The sequence below is a fragment of the Neovison vison genome, chromosome 2 (assembly GCF_020171115.1).
Source record: "Neovison vison isolate M4711 chromosome 2, ASM_NN_V1, whole genome shotgun sequence".
Taxonomy (NCBI): domain Eukaryota; kingdom Metazoa; phylum Chordata; class Mammalia; order Carnivora; family Mustelidae; genus Neogale; species Neogale vison.
Window position 1 is genome coordinate 192,797,535 of NC_058092.1, and position 18,576 is coordinate 192,816,110.

The 18,576-nt window shown below is 52.0% G+C and overlaps 1 protein-coding gene across 1 annotated transcript; it reads right to left on the reverse strand.

Moving 5' to 3' along the window:
* Positions 1 to 3,096: 3,096 nt before the first annotated feature.
* Positions 3,097 to 7,605, reverse strand: SFTPA2 (surfactant protein A2). Its single transcript, XM_044239935.1, has 5 exons — positions 7,500 to 7,605; positions 6,696 to 6,889; positions 6,300 to 6,419; positions 5,254 to 5,331; positions 3,097 to 4,605 (listed from the first exon to the last, which is right to left on the reverse strand). The coding sequence occupies exons 2-5, from the start codon at positions 6,865 to 6,867 to the stop codon at positions 4,229 to 4,231; spliced, it is 747 nt and encodes a 248-aa protein (XP_044095870.1). The 5' UTR covers positions 6,868 to 6,889; positions 7,500 to 7,605; the 3' UTR covers positions 3,097 to 4,228.
* Positions 7,606 to 18,576: the final 10,971 nt, after the last annotated feature.

The following is an 18,576-nucleotide window of genomic DNA, read 5'->3' on the forward strand; positions in this document are numbered from 1 at the left end:
ATTTTATTTATTGGGGCACCTGGGTGGCTCAGTGGGTTAAACCTCTGTCTTCAGCTCAGGTCAGGGTCTCAGGGTCCTGGGATCGAGCCCCGCAACTGGCTCTCTGCTCTCTGCTCCCCACCCCCCCCAACCTGCTGCTCTGCCTACTTGTGATCTCTCGCTCTCTGTCAAATAAATAAAATCTTTAAAAGAAAAGATTTTTATTTATTTATTTGAGAGAGAGAGAGCAGAAGAGGGGGTAAGGACAGAGGGAGAAGCAGACTCCCCGCTGAGCAGAGAGCCTAAGGCAGGACTCGATCCTGGGGCTCCAGGATCACCACCTGAGCCAAAGGCAGTCACTTGACCGACTGAGCCACCCAGGTGCCCGAGGCCCGGGTTTTAATGCATGCTACACGCTAATATTATTCTGCCAAGGTGATTATTATTGAATTTGGCTATTTATGCCAAGATGAAAAATAGTTTTTCAAGTATCTCAGCTTGTCACTCCCTAGTGCACCATAGGGACTTTCATGCTAAGTGCCTCAGGATTTTCTCAGATGGACATCTGCTAAGTTCAAGGTCCCCTTGTAAAATTTACCAAACACAGTAGAAATTAAGCAGAATGAAAGCTGACTGACACTATAAGCTTCTGAAGGAATCCTCCCAGGATAGCTGCCTCTATTTAATAGATACATTGATATTTTTATGTTTATTTATTTTTAAAGATTTGATTTATTTATTGTCGGAGAATGTGAGAGAGGAGAGAGAGCATAAGCCGGGGGAGCAGAAGGCAGAGGGAGAAGCAGGATCCCCACTGAGCAGGGACCCTGACATGGAACTCGAGCCCAGGACCCTGAGATCATGACCTGAGCTGACTGAGCCACCCAGGTGTCCCAAATTGATATTTTTTAAAGGACAGTATAAGAAAGAAAGAAGCATGGGTGCCTGGGTGGTTCAGTGGGTTAAGCCTCTGCCTTCAGCTCAGGTCATGATCCTGCGGTCCTTGGATCGAGCCCTGCATCGGGCTCTCTGCTCAGCCGGGAAACTGCTTCCCCCTTCTCTCTGCCTGCCTCTCTGTCTACTTGTGATCTCTGTCAAATAAATAAATAAAATATTTAAAAAAAAAGAAAGAAAGAAGCAAAGAAAGAATGAACATTTAAACAATCAAATTAATGAATTAGAATAAGGAAATAACTATAAAGTTAATAATATAATTTTTTTTAAAAAACCTGTTCTTTACAAGAACAAAATAAATAAACTTGGCAAATCTGATCAGAGAGGTTTGGATTACTGTTGCTGATATTTTATGTCTCCACATCATAGAATTATACGTTCATGCCCTTGGCCATGGTACATCGTGGAGTCTGTCCCTGGAGTACGTGGGGTGCTCTATGTCCCACCCCCTGTGACATTCGGCTTGGCCATGTGACCGTGAACAGACACAAGAGGAACAGCAGCTTTCCATGTGCTTGGGCATTTAACCCAGCCTCTTCTTGGTTTTTCCAATCATGGGAGAATATGTCTTCGCTACTACTAATATTGGATTAATTAAATAATGTGGAGCAGACACAAACCCACCTGAAAGTCAGAAGTCAAAGTAGCTACTGACATCCAGGCATGCATCCATGGTCAGTAGCACGGTCCCTGGAACCTGACTCGTGTATTCACAGCCCAGACTGCACACAAACTGGCCACATGGCCTATGGCACATCACTGTGACCTTTATGAGCCTCAGTATTCTTATTCGTAAAATGGGGACTACAACAGCATCCACAAAATAGGTTAAGGAGGATCACATGAGTTAGTCCAAGTGTAGTTCCGGGCACAGAGTAAGTGTGATGAGAGTATCAGCCCCTAGACCAAGGAGGGTATATCTTAGGAAGGAAAGGATTTTTTTTTTAAAGCTTTTAGTTATTTATTTGACAGAGAGAGATTACAAGTAGACGGAGAGGCAGGCATATATATATAGAGAGAGAGAGGGAAGCAGGCTCCCTGCTGAGCAGAGAGCCTGATGTGGGACTCGATCCCAGGACCCTGAGATCATGACCTGAGCCGAAGGCAGCGGCTTAACCTACTGAACCATCCAGGCGCCCAAAAGGATGGTTTAATATCAAAAAGTAAATCTGAAAAACAATCTGAGGGGTTTGAAGTGGCGGGGGGGTGGGAGGTTGGGGTACCAGGTGGTGGGTATTATAGAGGGCACAGCTTGCATGGAGCACTGGGTGTGGTGAAAAAATAATGAATACTGTTTTTCTGAAAATAAATAAATTGAAAAAAAAAAAGATGGAGGGACAAAAAAAAAAAAAAGTAAATCCATGTAACTCACTACTAAAATATATAACAAGTTTGAATGAGAGTCATAGAGCAGAAATGTACAATCTGGAAGCTTGAAGTTCACCCTATTCTCAAAATAAAGGGGCACCTGGGTGGCTCAGTGGGTTAAAGCCTCTGCCTTCAGCTCAGGTGATGATCCCAGGGTCCTGAGATTGAGCCCTGCATTGGGCTCTCCGCTCGGCAGGGAGCCTGCTTTCTCCTCTCTCTCTGCCTGCCTCTCTGCCTACTCGTGATCTCTGTCTGTCAAAGAAATAAATAAAATATTTTTAAAAAATGAATACATGGCCTCACAATGTTTCATACAATCTTCTCCCCAGAACCCTGCATTGCAAACTTTGTAGAACTGATTGATTGATTTGACAGAAAGCAATAGCGAGAGAGAGGGAACACAAGCATGGGGGAGCTGGAGAGGGAGAAGCAGGCTCCCCTGCACACCACCACCTTCGGGCTATGGGAAACATTGAGGTGGCGGAGTGGAAAATGGAAGGCATGGTATCACCACCCACAAAGGACCCATGTGGGTTTAGCTCAGGAGATATCTTACTGCCGGCCATCAGCATGAATGCCCCTACGTTCTTCCAGATGTTTTCCGTAGCTTGCCATATGTTTGTACGACTTAAGGGTGCAAAGCAGTTTGCCCCTCCAACCCAACAAAGAAGGCATTACCTGAGATGGAATTCTCCATGTTTTTGAGGTAAGTGGGGGCTCAGAGCCAGAGTTAATTTGATTTCTAGAAATACACAAACTTTTTGTTTCTTGAAACCCAAGCAATGAAAACTCATGTTAAGGCAGTCATGGTTTATTACACTTCAGTCGCCTCTGTCCGGTAAGAGGCGAGGTGGTTACGAGCATAAGCTTCTGGTCTGGGTAGACAGGTTTGAATACAGCCTCTGTCACTTGCTCCAAGTCATACAATTCAGAACATTTAACTTCTCTGAGTTTGAGTCCTCAATAAAAATGGGGGGAAATCAGGCTGCGCCCGTGGCATTGTGTAGAGATTAAATCCTATTCCATACGATGTATTAGGTGTATTAGAAGTGCTTGGCAAGGTTCTGGGTACATAGACTTGGCACGTATGCTATTTGTGTGCTCACTAAACAGCCAGTGGGGTTGTGAGAGGTGTGAACACCTCACTGAGAACCAAAATAGGTGTGGACATGTCCATCAGCAGGCAGTTACTTGGATTATGTCTGGGTCGGGGGTGAGATCTTTCCTAGGGGTGTAGACTGGCTGCTTTTTAGTCAGGGAGTTGGGAGGCAACCCAAGACTCAAGGCAATTATTAGGGTTAGGTTGGCCTCCTGCACATGCCGGCCCCCCCCAGCCCTCCAACCTCACGGAGACACTGACCAGATGTGCCCTCATAGGCTCCGGGCTGCCAGAGAATCCCAAATGCATCCTTAGCCCCACACATATGGAATTCCCCAGAAGCACCTCCTACACACCATTGTGCTTGATCAGAACTGCCAAATCTTGATGAGGTTGGGCAGTGGGTAGTCTGCAGAGGGAGAGGAGAGGGGCCTGGGAAGCAGGCACCTGCTGTGTGATTCTGGAGGGAACTTCCAACCCAGGACCTCACTGTTGCATCTGGCTATGAAGAGACCGGACAAGAGGAGGAAGAAGGAAGTCTCCAACTCTTGACCAAGGGCAAGGTTAGGAGGGGCACCTGGAGTGCAGAGCTGAGAGGGGCTGGGGGGAGGGAGGAGGGACATGTCAAACTGATTCCTGATGCATGAAGTGGGCGAGGATTCCGGACCTGACCAGCGAGGGGAGTGGCTAAGAATGCCTCCTGCTCGAGGGACCACAAATACATTTTGCTGGGAAGGAGCTGTAGCATCTCAGAGATCAGGCACATGCTCCGGCTGGAGGCTGGACGGCAAGGCAGGGCCCTATCTACCCGGCCACCCAGGGGCCTTCTCAAAACTCACAGACGGCCAGCCGGTACTGCAGGCAGTTTTTGTTATTCCACTGCCCATCTGTGTACATCTCCACACACTTCTCCTTGCCCCACCCCCTGGGCTCCCCTGGGTACCAATTGGTGTAATTCACAGGGGCCCCATCCAGGTAGAGGAACTCTTTGGAGTCGGGGCTCTCCATCAGGCCCAGGTACGCGTAAGTGTTGTACTTCTTCACGATGCTTGCAATGGCTTCGTTCTCTTCCGGGCTCGTCGGGGCAGCGATGCGGCCTCCTGCTCTGGCACATAAACTTTGAATGTCCTCAAAATTTACCGACTGCCCGTTGCTGGAGAAGACCTTCTCTCCCACTACCAGCATGGACTCCTGCAAGCTGAGGACTGGAGCAGAGAAACCGAGTCAGGCCATCAACTGCTCTGGCTCATGGTCCCCGCCCCTCGCTCGGGCTCCCTGTCTTTACGCCCGCTCTCCTCTCCTGCCCTGCCAGCCTGAGTCTTCCTCAATCCCCTTCCCTGCTCTTATCATTCTCTTCGTTCACCCATTTCACAATTACTGATCGACCATCTATTATGTGTCAGAAATTCCAATTTACAAGATTCAATAGAAAGCAAGAGAGGGGGTGCCTGGGTGGCCCAGTTGGTTAGGCAACTGCCTTCCACTCAGGTCATGATCCTGGAGTTCCGGGATCAAGTCCAGCATCGGGCTCCCTACTCAGCAGGAAGTCTGCTTCTCCCTCTGACCCTGCCCCTTCTCATGCTCTCTCTCACCAATAAGTAAATAAAATCTTAAAAATAAAGAAACAAATAAAATCAAGCTAGGCAGAGAACTTCTACTCCCCTGACATCGGGAGCTGAACTTTGTTTACCTCTGTCTCCTTGGGGCCATTCAAAGAATCAGGAAAGGGAAGTATCATTTTTTCCCCCCAAGACCTGCATATCCGCCCCCGCTTGTCGAGTCTTGGGGTTCTGGAGCCCGATGCTGGGAATGGAGGAAACTCTGTGCTGTAAGCCCCTGTGGAACCCCCTTACCTCCCATGGCCTGCAGGATTTGATGTCTGAACTTGCGGAGTGTGGTTTGGAGCTCCTCATCTAAAGAAGCTGGAAGCCCTGTCAAGAGATCCCCACCCACGATCAGGGTCCAGCCAAGCAAGACTCCCACTTGCGGCCAAGCAGGCCTGACGCCAGCTGCGAGCCTTGACTTGTCCATGCCCACTGCTCAGGCCCTGGAGCGTGTCTCCACACTTGTCCTTTGCTGCAGCCCTGCACCTGCTAAGCTCCCACCTGCCCGTCTTTCCTGCCTTTAACGGCTTCTGTCTTCTGTCCTTTAACGGCTCTGTCTGCCCACTCCTGTGGGTTTTTCTGGTTTGGGGGCAAGGTCCCCTCCCTCACCCTCCACCAAAGGCAAATGAGCTATACCCATCCTTCTCTGTCTGGCCCGGCTGAGCCATGGAATCATCTACCTGCCTGCCGGAATAGGCTTTCACCGTGGTCTCTACCCCTGATCCTGACCCTTCACCCTCCCTTAGCCTCACCCCTCCCCACCTGCCACCCAGCAGCTCGGTCAACAGTGGGCAGTTGTCCAGGAAGCAGGATTTCAAACGCTGACGTAGGAAGCCGCTCTGATGGAGAGGCAGCGCTCGTTCTCTGTGCTCTCCTGACTGACCTTGCTCACCGCCCTAAGCTCTGGAGTGCCCCTCTGTATGTGGGCTCCCATTCGCATCATCTGCCTAGCACCCACATAACCCTGTACACCTTTCAGAATGCGCCCCTACCTTAGCCCTAGGAAGTGCCTTTCCTGCCTCCCGGCGCTGTCTCGTCCTGCACCTGATGCCCTGCCTGTGCCCATCAGCCGCTGTGGCATGTGGAGCGCATCTAACCCCCGCCAGTCCTCGCTGTGGCCGACTGCCTGGGCGCCTCTGACTCCTCTCCTTGGCCTCGTCTTCTCTCACTTAGGCTGAGCAGGATGTCCTTTGTGGGCTTCCAGGGTTCTGTCTGACCCCCACCATCCCTCACGTAACTGGCCACCTGGGCGCAGTGCCTGTGTGGTTGCGGCCTGCTTGCCCTGCCCTGCTCACCTGGAGGGCCCCTCTCACCAGGCTCCCCCTTTTCTCCACGCTCTCCAGCAACGCCGGGGGCTCCAGTCACCCCCTCAGGCCCAGGGTAGCCTGGCATTCCTCCAGGGGGGCCCATGGGGCCTGCAGAGAGAAGGGGACATGGATGTGTGTTATTTACCCCCCACAGCAGAGCTGGGGCTGGTGTACAGGGACCCCCCCTTATCAGCTGAGCTGATTCACCTGTCATCCCATGGGCACTATGCGAGGGTAACCAGTGTAAGTCCCCCAGGCAACTCCCAACCCCCACTGTGCGCCGCCATCCCACTGACCGGGGGACTCAGCCCAGAGCCCAGGACAAGTGGGTCTCCTGGAAACAGGTCCCTGTCCCTCAGCTGAGGGCAGGGACTCACCCAGTACCTGGAGGCCCGGGGTCTCCTTTGACACCATCTCTCCCATCTCTGCCCGGCAAGCCGTGGGATCCGGGAGTGCCAGGGATGCCAGGGTGGCCACTACAGATATCCTTCCCGCTGTACTCGAAGCCGGACACCATCAGCACGGTGAGCGTGAGGGCCAAAGGGCGCAGCAACATGGCTTCTGTCCCAGAGATCCTCCTGCAGGGAGAAAGCACCACTGGCTCGTCTGATGCATCTGCAAAGGTTTCCCCGTGGCTGTGCTTTGTGAAGATTCAGGCACGTGGCCGGGCCTGGGGGCCGGTGCAGGTACAGACACGACTGTGGGAAAGACCCAGCGTGTCCCTGGAAACTGCCGGCATCCCCTGCCATCTCACACCCCACCTCTGGGGCTGGAGGCGGGATGGTACCTGGGCTGGTGAGGGGAGCCTGGAGAGTCAGAGGGCCTGGCTTCTGATGCGCTCTCGGTTTACACCTCGCGGTGTGACCACGGGGACTCACATCACCTGTCTTGACGCCTGTGCCCTGGAGACAATCCCGACCTTTCCCTCCCGGGTGGTGGGGAGGAGGGATGGCGTCACCCCCTCCCTCCGTCCTTATACTCTCAGCTTCCCTCCTTGCAGGGCCAGAGAATGAGGATATGGGCAAGCCCACATTTCTGCATCCATCCTTATGATTCTGGGAATGACTCCCACGGGGAGGCCCCCTCCTTCCCAGTCTGGCCCTTAGTTACGCCTGTGACCGCTGGGTTGGTTCTCTTTGCCTGCAACCTGTGCCCTGGGGAGGACCACAGGGATGGGGTTAAACTCACCCTCGCAAACAGAGCCCCCGTGGACCTCTGCCTTCAGGTCGGCGGCGTGGAGAGGCAGGCAGCCCCACTTATATGCACGCAGACTTCCAGGCTTCCTCTCCAGCCCAGGGAGGCTCCCGTCACAAGGGCCTCAGGAAGCAGCCATCTTGTTTACACAGCAACATTCCCTCCCAGAGCACTCAGGCTGGAGGGGCACTCAGGACACTTGCTAACATCTCAGGGGGTGGGACACTCTCCCCGCTGCCCGCTTTCCCAGCAGTGAAGGACGAGAGCCCTTACCCAGGCACAGGTGGAGGCGTGCCACGAAGGGGTCCTTCTCTCCCCATCCGACTGTCACTATCCCCCCAGATACCCACCTCCACAGGACACCATAGCCGGCAGCGCTCTTTCCCCGGGGGAGCAAGCAGACCAGTCAGCCACACACAGGCTATCTCTCCACTGGCCCCTTCCTGGGGCCATTCCAGCTCCAGAGTCTCTTTGGCCCGGGTACGGGAGCCCTTTGGTTCCAGGCCACACAGAGGCCATGGCTTAGGTGGAGGGTGGTCAGGTGGTACTAGGACAAGCTGTGTGTCTGGGGACGGGTCTCACCACTGAGCTGCCCAGCACCACCCCCTCCCCGGCCTCCTGGGGCCCTGCTTCTGGAGCCCCTGGCGAAGCAGGTGGGCACATGGTTCAGAGTCACAGGCCAACCCTTTGCGTGTTCCAGTTCCCCTGCTCAGGTAGGCTCAGCGGCGGGGAAGCAGGGCTGTGCCTGGAAGGTCACAGGAGGGCAACAGCTCCCAGTTTGGGACAGGGGTGATGTCTGTAACCTGCAGTGGTCATTGTTGTAAAGGACGGGATAACATACGAAACCCTGACTGAAGAAATCCCCTATTCAGGCCACCTGATGTGGGGTTGGGGGAGGATCTCTGTCTGGAGGGATGGTAACAGTGGGGAGCTAAGGCCAGAAAAAGTCACCGTGTTTACCTGTAAGTGGCTTGAAAAATCTTGAGGTCCTCAGGCAGCGTGAGGCAACTCTGGGAAAGTGGGGGTTCAGCTAAAAGGACCCCACTCCTAGGAGCAAGGAGCCAGCCCGAACCCTGCCGCCACCTGCTGCTGCCCCACGTGGGTGCTGGGCCGGGCAGGATGGGGGCCCGGACCGGCACAGGGCTGGGGTGGGTGGAGCAGCATGGAACCATGAAAGGGACTTCAGCGTGACTTGGGTGAGGGAGGACTGTGCTGCAGGTGAAGGGACAGGAACGCGGGTGGATTCTGAAGGGCCTTGGCAAGGCCGCAGGGATGGCCAGGGCTGTGTGGCCAAAGGTGGGAATCTGGGACTCAGTCACACCTTAGCTGGGATTGGGACCCGCCTTCTGTTATCCGTGTGGCCTTGGTCAGGTCCTTCCTTCCTTCCTTCCTTTCTTTCGTAGAGTCTGACCAGTATGTCCCCATTTCCTCTGTCCCCCAGCCCCTGGTGACGACCACTCTACTCTGTGTCTATGAGTTCAGGGTTTTTTAGATTCCACATGGAGGTGATACACACATTATACCCGTGTTGTCACAAGTTGTGGGGTTTCTTTTCTTTTTTTTTTCTTTTAAGATTTTATTTATTTATTTGACAGAGATCACAAGTAGGCGGAGAGGCAGGCAGAGAGAGAGAAGGAATCAGGCTCCCCGCTGAGCAGAGAGCCCGATGCGGGGCTCGATCCCAGGACCCTGGGATCATGACCCGAGCTGAAGGCAGAGGCTTTAACCCACTGAGCCACCCAGGCACCCTGTTGTGGGGTTTCTTTTTCCTCTGGCCGAATACTGTTCCACTCTATGTCTACACCACACCTTCTTTGCCCATGTATATACATAAGTTGTTTCCACGCCTTGGCTATTGTAAATAAAGCTGCAACACACAGGGGAGTGCAGACACATCTCTCATAACCTGTTTTCACTTCCTTTGGAAATGAAACCCAGAACTCGGAGGGCTGGATCCTATGGTAGTTCTGTTTCTAAATTATCAAGGAAACTTCATACTGTTTTCCATTGTGACTAGACCAGTCTACAATCCCAGCATATATAGGGAACAAATAACTTTTTAATATAAGAGTGCCACATGCAATATTGGGGACATACTTACATACTGAGAAATTACTCAGGTTTATCTGAAGTTCCCATTTAACAGGGCATCCTGTATCTCATCGGGAAGCTCTGCCTGTAGGGGCTTGGACAAGCAGAGGTTTCTAGTATATGTGCTGCCGAAGCGAGCACAAGCAGAGGTTTCTAGTAAGGAAGGAGAGAATTCCTTTGGCTTACTGTCATGGTATGATGTATAGTTTGGGACCATAACAAGCTTGATGATCCTTGGCTCAGATCTGGGATGAAACATCCTTCCTGGGCTCTGCATGGCCGGTGAGCAGGGGTCTGAAACATGGGGTGTAGATATGGCATAGACAAGGCTGCTATTCAAATAAACCCCAGCTCTCCGGCAAGCTGTCAGGGGACATCCAGGAGCCAGGAGGAGGAATGCTCAAGATTTGTTTACTTTGACCCCTCAGTCATCCACCTGCACCTGGACTAGAGGGTCATCTCCTGGGGCTTTGGTGGAGTTGCCCTGGGTACACGGAGAGGGAGCAAGGTAAGGCAAAGTAGACAGGACAGTGAGCGAAAGGACCAAGTATGGCCATGGTCTCACAGGTGCCTCTGAGCAGCCTTCCTAGGGACAAGTGTCCGTCAGAGCAGGGAGTCAACTACAAGCAGGAGCTTCTCAGTGTCTAACTGTCTCTTTCTCTGGAACAGCAGGCTCCAGACAATTGGACGCCCGGAACCAAGGCACCCAGCCTGGCTCTGGCTCCCATGCTTGTTTACACCAGGTTATCTGGTGGAGGCAGGGCTGAGCTCGGTCTGCAGTGTGGACTGACAGCCAAGAGGGACCGGGACGGGTCAGCAGCAACTCGGTTAGGGCTCTGCTGATACTCATCTTCCCAGAAAGGAAGTAGGGTGGGTTACACCAGAGCCCAGTCTGAAGGGTTAGAAATACCAGCAGCCAGTTTCTGGCTGCTTCAGCCTCGTGTCTAGACTGGAATTGAAGGGACCTTGCCCATCATGGATCTCTCCATCCCACACCCACTTATATTCCTCAGAGAAGGTCTGAGCCCACAGCCTCACACATATCTTGGTCTCCTCCCTGCTCAGTCCCCCCACTGCCACCCAATTAGCTGTGAGTCTACACAAAACGGCCCGGAGAGGAGCTGTTGGCCCTCTGGAGCTGTGGCTCAGATGTTTCCATCGCCTCCGTGTGTGATGCCCTCCTGGGAGCCTTCCTGCATCCCCCGGCCTCAGATTACAGCCAACACACCCCAGCATGTTCCACCCAGACTTTGAAAAACACTTCAGAAGGGACTGGAGCAACTCTTTGTCAACATCTGGCATGCTTGACCCTGGGGTTCTGGGCTGTTGGAGAATGCTCCCTCAGGTCGAGATTTGGGACAAATATCAGTGATGGTCTGGGTTTCACTTTCTGGAAGACCTGAATGTCCACAATGAGAGGAAGTTCTCTGGAGTTTTCAGCTTCAGGTGGCTCCAGAACGGGGCAGGGGCATCCCTCACGGCATCCTGGAGGACAGGCAAACCACAGGCGTGGGGTTCCTGATCTCACCAGGGAAGCTGCTCCCATTCTTATCACCCACCCTCCATAGGTGGACGTGAGTCCATGGTGCTGCCCGGGGTTGCCCAGATTTTAGAGAATCACTACTAGAAATGAAATACAAACCACATATAGAATTCAAAATTTTCTGCTATCCACATGAAAACACATTTGAAAAAACACATGAAGTTTAATGCCACTTAACCCAACACATTCAAAAGAGTACCATTTTAGCATATAATCAGGATAAAATGATTATAAATTACCTATTTTCATTCATTTTTCTTCTTATTAGATCTTCAAAGTCATGTGTATTGTTTTGTTTTTAAAGATTTTATTTATTTATTTTTATTTATTTTTATATTTTATTTGACAGACAGAGATCACAAGTAGGCAGAAAGGCAGGCAGAGAGAGAGGAGGAAGCAGGATCCCCGCTGAGCAGGGAGCCCAATGTGGGGCTCAATCCCAGAACCCTGGGATCATGACCTGAGCTGAAGGCAGAAGCTTTAATCCACTGAGCCACCCAGACGCCCCAGGCTCGTATGTTTTACAACTGTCGCTCATCTCATTTAGCTGGAGCAGCTCACATGCCCAGAGAGAATGTGGATTATGTGCTTTCCACAGAGATTTGTTTCTTCCTTAACACCAGGTAAGGGCTTGTCTCTGTGCTTTTGTGCCTTCATCGGTTCCTTACTGGAAATTTCCGTGTCTTTCACACCAGAATGGGTAAGAGATGGCGAAGTTTCATTGAACCAAATATTCCAGGTGAAGCTGATCTCAGAGGAGGAAGGTGTGCATTGTGGGAGGTGGGGGAGGTGTCTGGGTTGTAAAAGAGGTTCTTTTAAATGGCCAGTTTGGAGCTGGGGGTGGGCCATCCCCCCAGATTGTGCTTGTTTCTTTTAGAAAGGGACTAGCTGTCAGGGGAAAGAACGACTATCCCCTCTCATCCCCTTCACTAGCTACTCCATAGCTAAACAGCCCCTTCCTTTGTCAGTGTGTATGTGGTGACTTCAAGATCTCCCAAGCCAAGGGGCTATGAAGTTCAGTCTCGGTTAACACAGTGGGTGCCCTTCCCCAGGCTGGGCCAAGGCTGGCTCATTGGACCTGTGCTGCCCTGCAGTGTAGTCACCAGCCACATGAACCCTTGAAATACGGCTCACTTCACTTCCGGGCACAGACTCCCTGCACCTCCTGCGCACTGGCCACTCCCTTGTGCTCTCCTGGTCTCCTGAACGGGCTCTCCCCCATCCCCCAGACTCTTCATACTGGGAGCACCAACACGCAGTTGGAGGCCTACCTCTGTGGCCTCAAGCGGGCTATCTCCAGGCACAGGCTCCCTCTGGCCACCAGCAGGGTCAGCCTCTGGAGTCCATCTCAGCAAAGCTCCCTTTCCCTCATGAGGGGAAGAGAGAAAGAAAGCATCGAGGACAGAGACTAATAGCCCCATGTGGCTCCCACCCAGGATGTTCACGGTGGTGGGTTGGACGCACAGTTGGAGGAAGGCGACACGGACAAGGACATGGGTGGCTGGGCATGGGGGCGGGAGCAGGCTCTGGAGAAGAAAGCAGCCCTTGAGCGTGACGCTGAGCCTTGCAGAGACTCAGACCCTCATCTCTAAAGTGGCAGTAGGGAGACTATCTCCCCACTGGGCTGGATAGGTAATTAACGGTGTTGATTCAGGTCAACGCCCTGGCAGAGTGACTGGTGTGGGGAAATTGGCCCCACAGTGCCAGAATGACAGGGACCATGTCCTCACACACCAGCCCGGGGTTCGCCCTCTGCTCAGGGGGAGCAGCGCTTCCCTGACACCTGTATTATTCTGAACTAGATCTCCTGGGACCACCCGCCGCTGTGTGTTCCTGCTGCTTTTCCCTTCTACTCATGCCAGAGGGCCCGTGGGGTGGGTGTTGGAGCTGGGAGTCTCTGACCCAGGGTGATGGTGGGGGGGACCACAGCCAAGTAAAGACTCCAGCTTCAAATCAACACTTACCAGAAACAACTTTGACTCCAAACACCGTGGTTTTCTGGGGGAATGGTGTTAATATAAAACATACGAATATGAATATAAATATAAATATAAAAAGCTGAGTGTAGACTTCATATATATGACCCGAGCCAGAGGAGCGCAGCCCCTGTAGACCTAGGGCAAGCCCCAGTCTCCACGAGAGCCAGGACTCTGTCCCCCAGCCGTGCCCTGACCTGAGACCTGAGGGGACACACCGGGCCATGAACTCCACACTGTGCAGGGCCAGGAGCCAGGCTTGGAGGGACTTTCAGAGTGGACCTTTAGGAGGGTAACCACGGGAGGTGACTGCTGCAGGGACCCTGGTCATTAGCCACATGTGCTGCCACCAAAAAGCCTTGTCCAGGCAACTCCCCAAAACATGTCCCGTGAACATGCTTGCATGACTTTTATGTCTAGGGAGGTTAGGGGTTGCATGGAGATCACGTATGTATCATATCAACTGTGTGTTTGTCCACATGTGTCTCTGCCCATGTCAGTACAGGAGTGTCTGCCTGGGTGTCATGTCCCAGTGTGCGTGCGCACGTGTGTGTGTATGTGTGTGTGTGTAACAAAGGGTGCCAGCTGGCTGCCTCTGAGCTTCCCCCAGCTCAGGAACAATAGAGAGTGCATTGATCACCTCAGTGTATGTGTCACGGGACCCACATGCTGCCTGTGGTCAAGGTGGACAGGTCAATCCCGAGCAAGGGATTATAGAACCCCAGGAGTGAGACGCTATGCCATGGTGGGGACATGGGTGGGCGTCCTCAAGCAGAAGGGTCCTGGAGCCTTTGTGCAGGGATTGGTTTCTAAGCCTACAACCCTCCCCCAATAAGAGGAGTAAGTATTTTAAAGATGTTATTTATTTATTTGACAGACAGAGATCACGAGTAGGTGGGGTGTGGGGGGGAGCAGACTCCCTGCTGAGAAAGGAGCCAGATGCAGGGCTCCATCCCAGGACCCTGGGATCATGATCTGAGCCAAAGGCAGAGGCTTTAACCCACTGAGCCACCCAGGCGCCCCCGAGGAGTATGTATTTTAGATGCAAACATAACTTTTCCCAGTTCATCAGAGCCTGATGCCAGCCACTTCTTCTCCCTGTCCCCCAAAGGCCCAGCCATCCCCCCTTCCCTGCCTCCCATCAAGGGCACCTGCGGTGATCACACAATGTGGGGTGGGAAGGGGGCTCCATGCAGAATGCGCACACATGATGAATTCCACCCATGCTCAACCGGGGTTCTGCCTCTTATTGCTAATCATGACCCTGCAGTGGGACTCCATTTTTATACCTTTATTTTTTGGTAAAGATTTATTTATTTGGGGATGCCTGGGTGGCTCAGTCAGTTAAGCAACTGCCTTCCGCTCAGGTCAGGATCCCAGAGTCCTGGAATCGAGTCCTGCATCAGGCTCCTTGCTCAGCAGGGAGCCAGATTCTCCCTCTGCCTGCCTCTCTCTCCCTCTGACAAATAAATAAATAAAATCTTAAAAAAAAAACTATTTATTTATTTTAGAGGGGAAGGGCAGAGGGAGCAAGAGAATCTCAAGAAGGTTCCCTGCTGAGTGTGGATCCCAAGGCGGGCTCGATCCCAGGACCCTGAGATCGTGACCTGAGCTGAAACCAAGAGTCAGATGCTCATTCGACTGAGCCACCCAGGCAGTTCCTGGCTGACAGACATTAGTTACAAGCCCTGCATGGGATAGCATTCGCGTGCATGATCCTTCTCCCTGAGAACAATAATCCCCTAATGAAGAACAGGTGGGGAGCACTCCCTGGGAAAAGAGGGAGCAGAGGCACACCAAAGTCCTGAGGAATCCGGTCGGACCGATAGAGGAACATCTGTCTCAACTGTACTGTCCTGTTCTGGAGAGATGGAATGTGGGAAAGGGCGTCTTGACCTCTCAGGGGCTCTGAATGGTCTGTCGTTCCGTGGTGAAGGATGGGGGTCCCTGAGCCCTGGGGCTCATCACTTCCCCATCACCCCACCCCTCCCCACACCCAGAACTCCCCAGAGGAAACCCCTGCATGGTCCCCAGAGAGAGTGTGAGTCAGCTCTGTCCTCTGGTGGCGGCACGAAAAACTGCAGCTAACGGAAGGGCTGGGCAGACAAGCACCTCTGTTCATTGTCCCCCTTCACAGAGGGCTACTTTGTTCAGGTGCCCTGAGGGAACAGGAGTCACAGTTTAATGCTCCAACTCCCCCAGGGTCTATCCATGAGAATCCTCTCCTGCTTCCCCCGCTTTTCCCGTGTGCTAGTCTGACAGATTCAGAGAGTTGACCCTGCGTGCCTCCCTTTGCCAGGGTTCTTCTGGCTCAGTGCTCCGTCTCCATTTGTCCACAGAGGCTGGCTTAGTATTATGTCCCCGGAGAAGCCTAGTGTCAACCATTGCCCTTTCCTGAGCCACTGCCAGGTACCAGGGACTAGTTAGACTGTTTACATCTATTGTATCTCTCCCAGACTCCCTGAAAGGAAGGTCCGTCTCCACTCTCTATAACAGAGGAGGAAGAGGCTTAGATGTTCTGTAGCTCATCAGAGGCGGCACAGCCTGGAGGTTCTAGAACCTGGTTCAAACATTTTTCCAGCTGGTATCTTAAGCATGGTTTTCCTGAAGTACCCAGCACATTCTCTGCCTGCAATGTCCACAGCTGTGGATTAGGCGCTGGACAAGCTCTGTTGGGACTATTACTCAGGGCAGGGTAAACTTTGTCCAAGGTCCCAGGACTATTTACCGTATTGCCCAGAGGCTCCAGCTTTGCTCTTTGGCCATAATCCACATCCATCCCTGGACATGTTTGATCCTGGTGCAGCTGGGCTGCTGGGCACAGCAACTCACACACAACCCCCAGTCCCAAGGCCACAGAGTTTGGCACAGGCTCCCCCCAAGGGCCTTGTGCCCCAGAGCTTGGCACAGGCTTTCCTCAAAGTCTTGGCACACACATTGGGCAGATAGTGGCAACATTGGGGCAGGCTCTTCACTCTAGATGAAAAGGCTGAGGGCTCCAGTTGCCCAGATCCCTCACCACCTGGAGAGGTAGAGCAGAGCTGAGAATCCCAGCCTGTACTTACCTTTGGTGCCATGAGTAGCTGAGATGGTTTAACCCCGGCCAGGGCCCTGATCATAAGGAGGCAGTAGCCCTGCCTGGCCCAGACCACCAGGAGTGCCGCTGGGTCCCTCACTGCACACACATGCCCTCAGTGCAATCAGCAGGGCCCAGGCATTCTTTCATCAACTATCTCACGGAGACCATGAAGTAACCCCTGCCGTTCTCTTGTCCCAGAGCAACACAGAAGCATCAGCAGAGACAAAGTTCTCTGATATCTCTCATGTCTCCAGGGGCTGAATTGCTGGCACATGATAGCATTGTTGCTGAAGAAATAGCAAATTCTGTCATCCCATTAAATTTAACTCCCTGTATTTTCTAGAAACTATAATATGATGAGAATAATTTAAATAATCACTAAAATGCTGTCCAGGGTTTCTTTATAATACTGAGAAAAAGTGAGAGCTGAGAAAACCTGAGGAAAAAAATACTTATGTAAAAAGAAGTTTAAAAAAAAAAATAAAAACAAATGTAGAATATCCAAAAGCACATTTGAGGGCACCTGGGTGACTTTTTCGGTCAAGCCTCACTGTTGGTTTTGGCTCAGGTTGTGATCTCATGGTTGGCGGGATCGAGCCCTGCTTTGGACTTTGCACTCCGCCAGGAGTCTGCTTGGGATTCTCTCCCTCGGCCCCTCACGCTCCTCGCACTCTCTCTCTGAAATAAATAAAATCTTAAACAAAAAACCCACATTTGAACAAAATAAGAGATTACACGCTGGTTCAGGGTTTGCCCCCATCCGGTCACACTGTGGGCCCCGTGAAGTCAGCTTATTTCCCTTCTGGACAAGGAGCGCTGGGAGGATGGCGACCCCTCGTGGAGATGAGGAGAACAAAGGCAAGAGAAAAGCAGCTAAAATTAAATGGTACAACTTGCAGCCCATTGATGCACAGCGTGACATCCCAGAATTCACTGCCCTTTTAGTGTTGATGTTTCATTAGACTCAAGGCAACCTTGACAATAGCCGGACCTGCCAGGTGATGTAGGTCTGACTTGCAGCATGCAGGAATTCCTCCGAGACTTACGTTATCCCTAAACCCACTAACAAAATAGTAGGTAGTCAGTCACTCCTCACAATCTCAGCACAGCTCTTTCTGCCCGCAGGTCCTGAGCCTGTGCCATAATAAAAGGCGCCTTCCTGCGCTGTGAAATGTCTCAAGAATTCTTTTTGGACTGCTGTGCTTGACAACCCACATGAGTGGGAAGCCAGCTCCGGGATTCCCGCAGGTTTCCTGGAGGAAAAGGATGGAAGAAAACCTCCTCCTGCCATAACCTCCACGTGTGAACTCACTGGAAACTTGGGAATGAAGAACAGGGACCAGGGGACGGCCTGGTTGCCAGAGCGGGGCTCAGGGGCAGGGAGCACACGCTCCTTGACAAAGACTCTGCCTGCATCACGGACGCACCAGCATCCAAGTCTAGAAACTCTAGTTCAGTCACCACTTTCATTGTTCTTGGGCCCAAGTCTGCACCTCCCGACTGGAGGCGATGGGGTTTTTCTCAGCCTCCTATACTCTGGACCAACCCTGACGAGCTTCCAGTTCAAGGGGTGAAATCTGATTCTGAGAAGAAACCGTTCTTTCCACATTTCTTCAAGATCTTTGAACCACTTTTGGTGGCTCCAGACCATTTCAGACATACATGTCCGGGACTTCAGGTACCTCTGGGCTTTTGTTTCCTTCTACCCCCCGGGGCAAAACATTTTTCTGGAACTCATGCGGAACTGCTGCCGGCATGTTCCGGGTCCCTCTGGACACAGTGTCTCTCTTTCGCTAGTGGAACAAGTCTGTCAAAAACAAGAGAGCTATGACCAGGGCACCTACCCCAGCACTGTCCACCATCTCCCACTGAATTTCAGAGAGAGAGCAAGACTTGGTCTCAGATGCTGATGTTCCAAAGCTGCGCCTGGTAATCAGGCAGGGCCATCATTCCACTGGCGCCAGCTCTGGATTTTAAGAACTTCTTAAATTTTCAGTTATTTGCCAAAATACAATATTACATTTTTAAAGTTTTATTTCTTGAAGAGTGGAGTTGATCAGCTTTCATTTCTTGTGGTTTTTCCTATTTCTTTTTTTTTTTTTTAAAGATTTTACTTACTTATTTGACAGACAGAGATCACAAGTAGGCAGAGAAGAAGGCAGAGAAAGAGGAGGAAGCAAGCTCCCTGCTGAGCAGAGAGCCTGATGTGGGGCTCGATCCCAGAACCCTGGGATCACAACCTGAGCCGAAGGCAGAGACTTAACCCACTGAGCCACCCAGGTGCCCCTCCTATTTCTTTTCATGACATCTCTTTGCTCCCGTCCTTACACTTTGTTCACTTACTACTGGGGTTTTCTTGCTTCTTATTGATCTGATTCCATT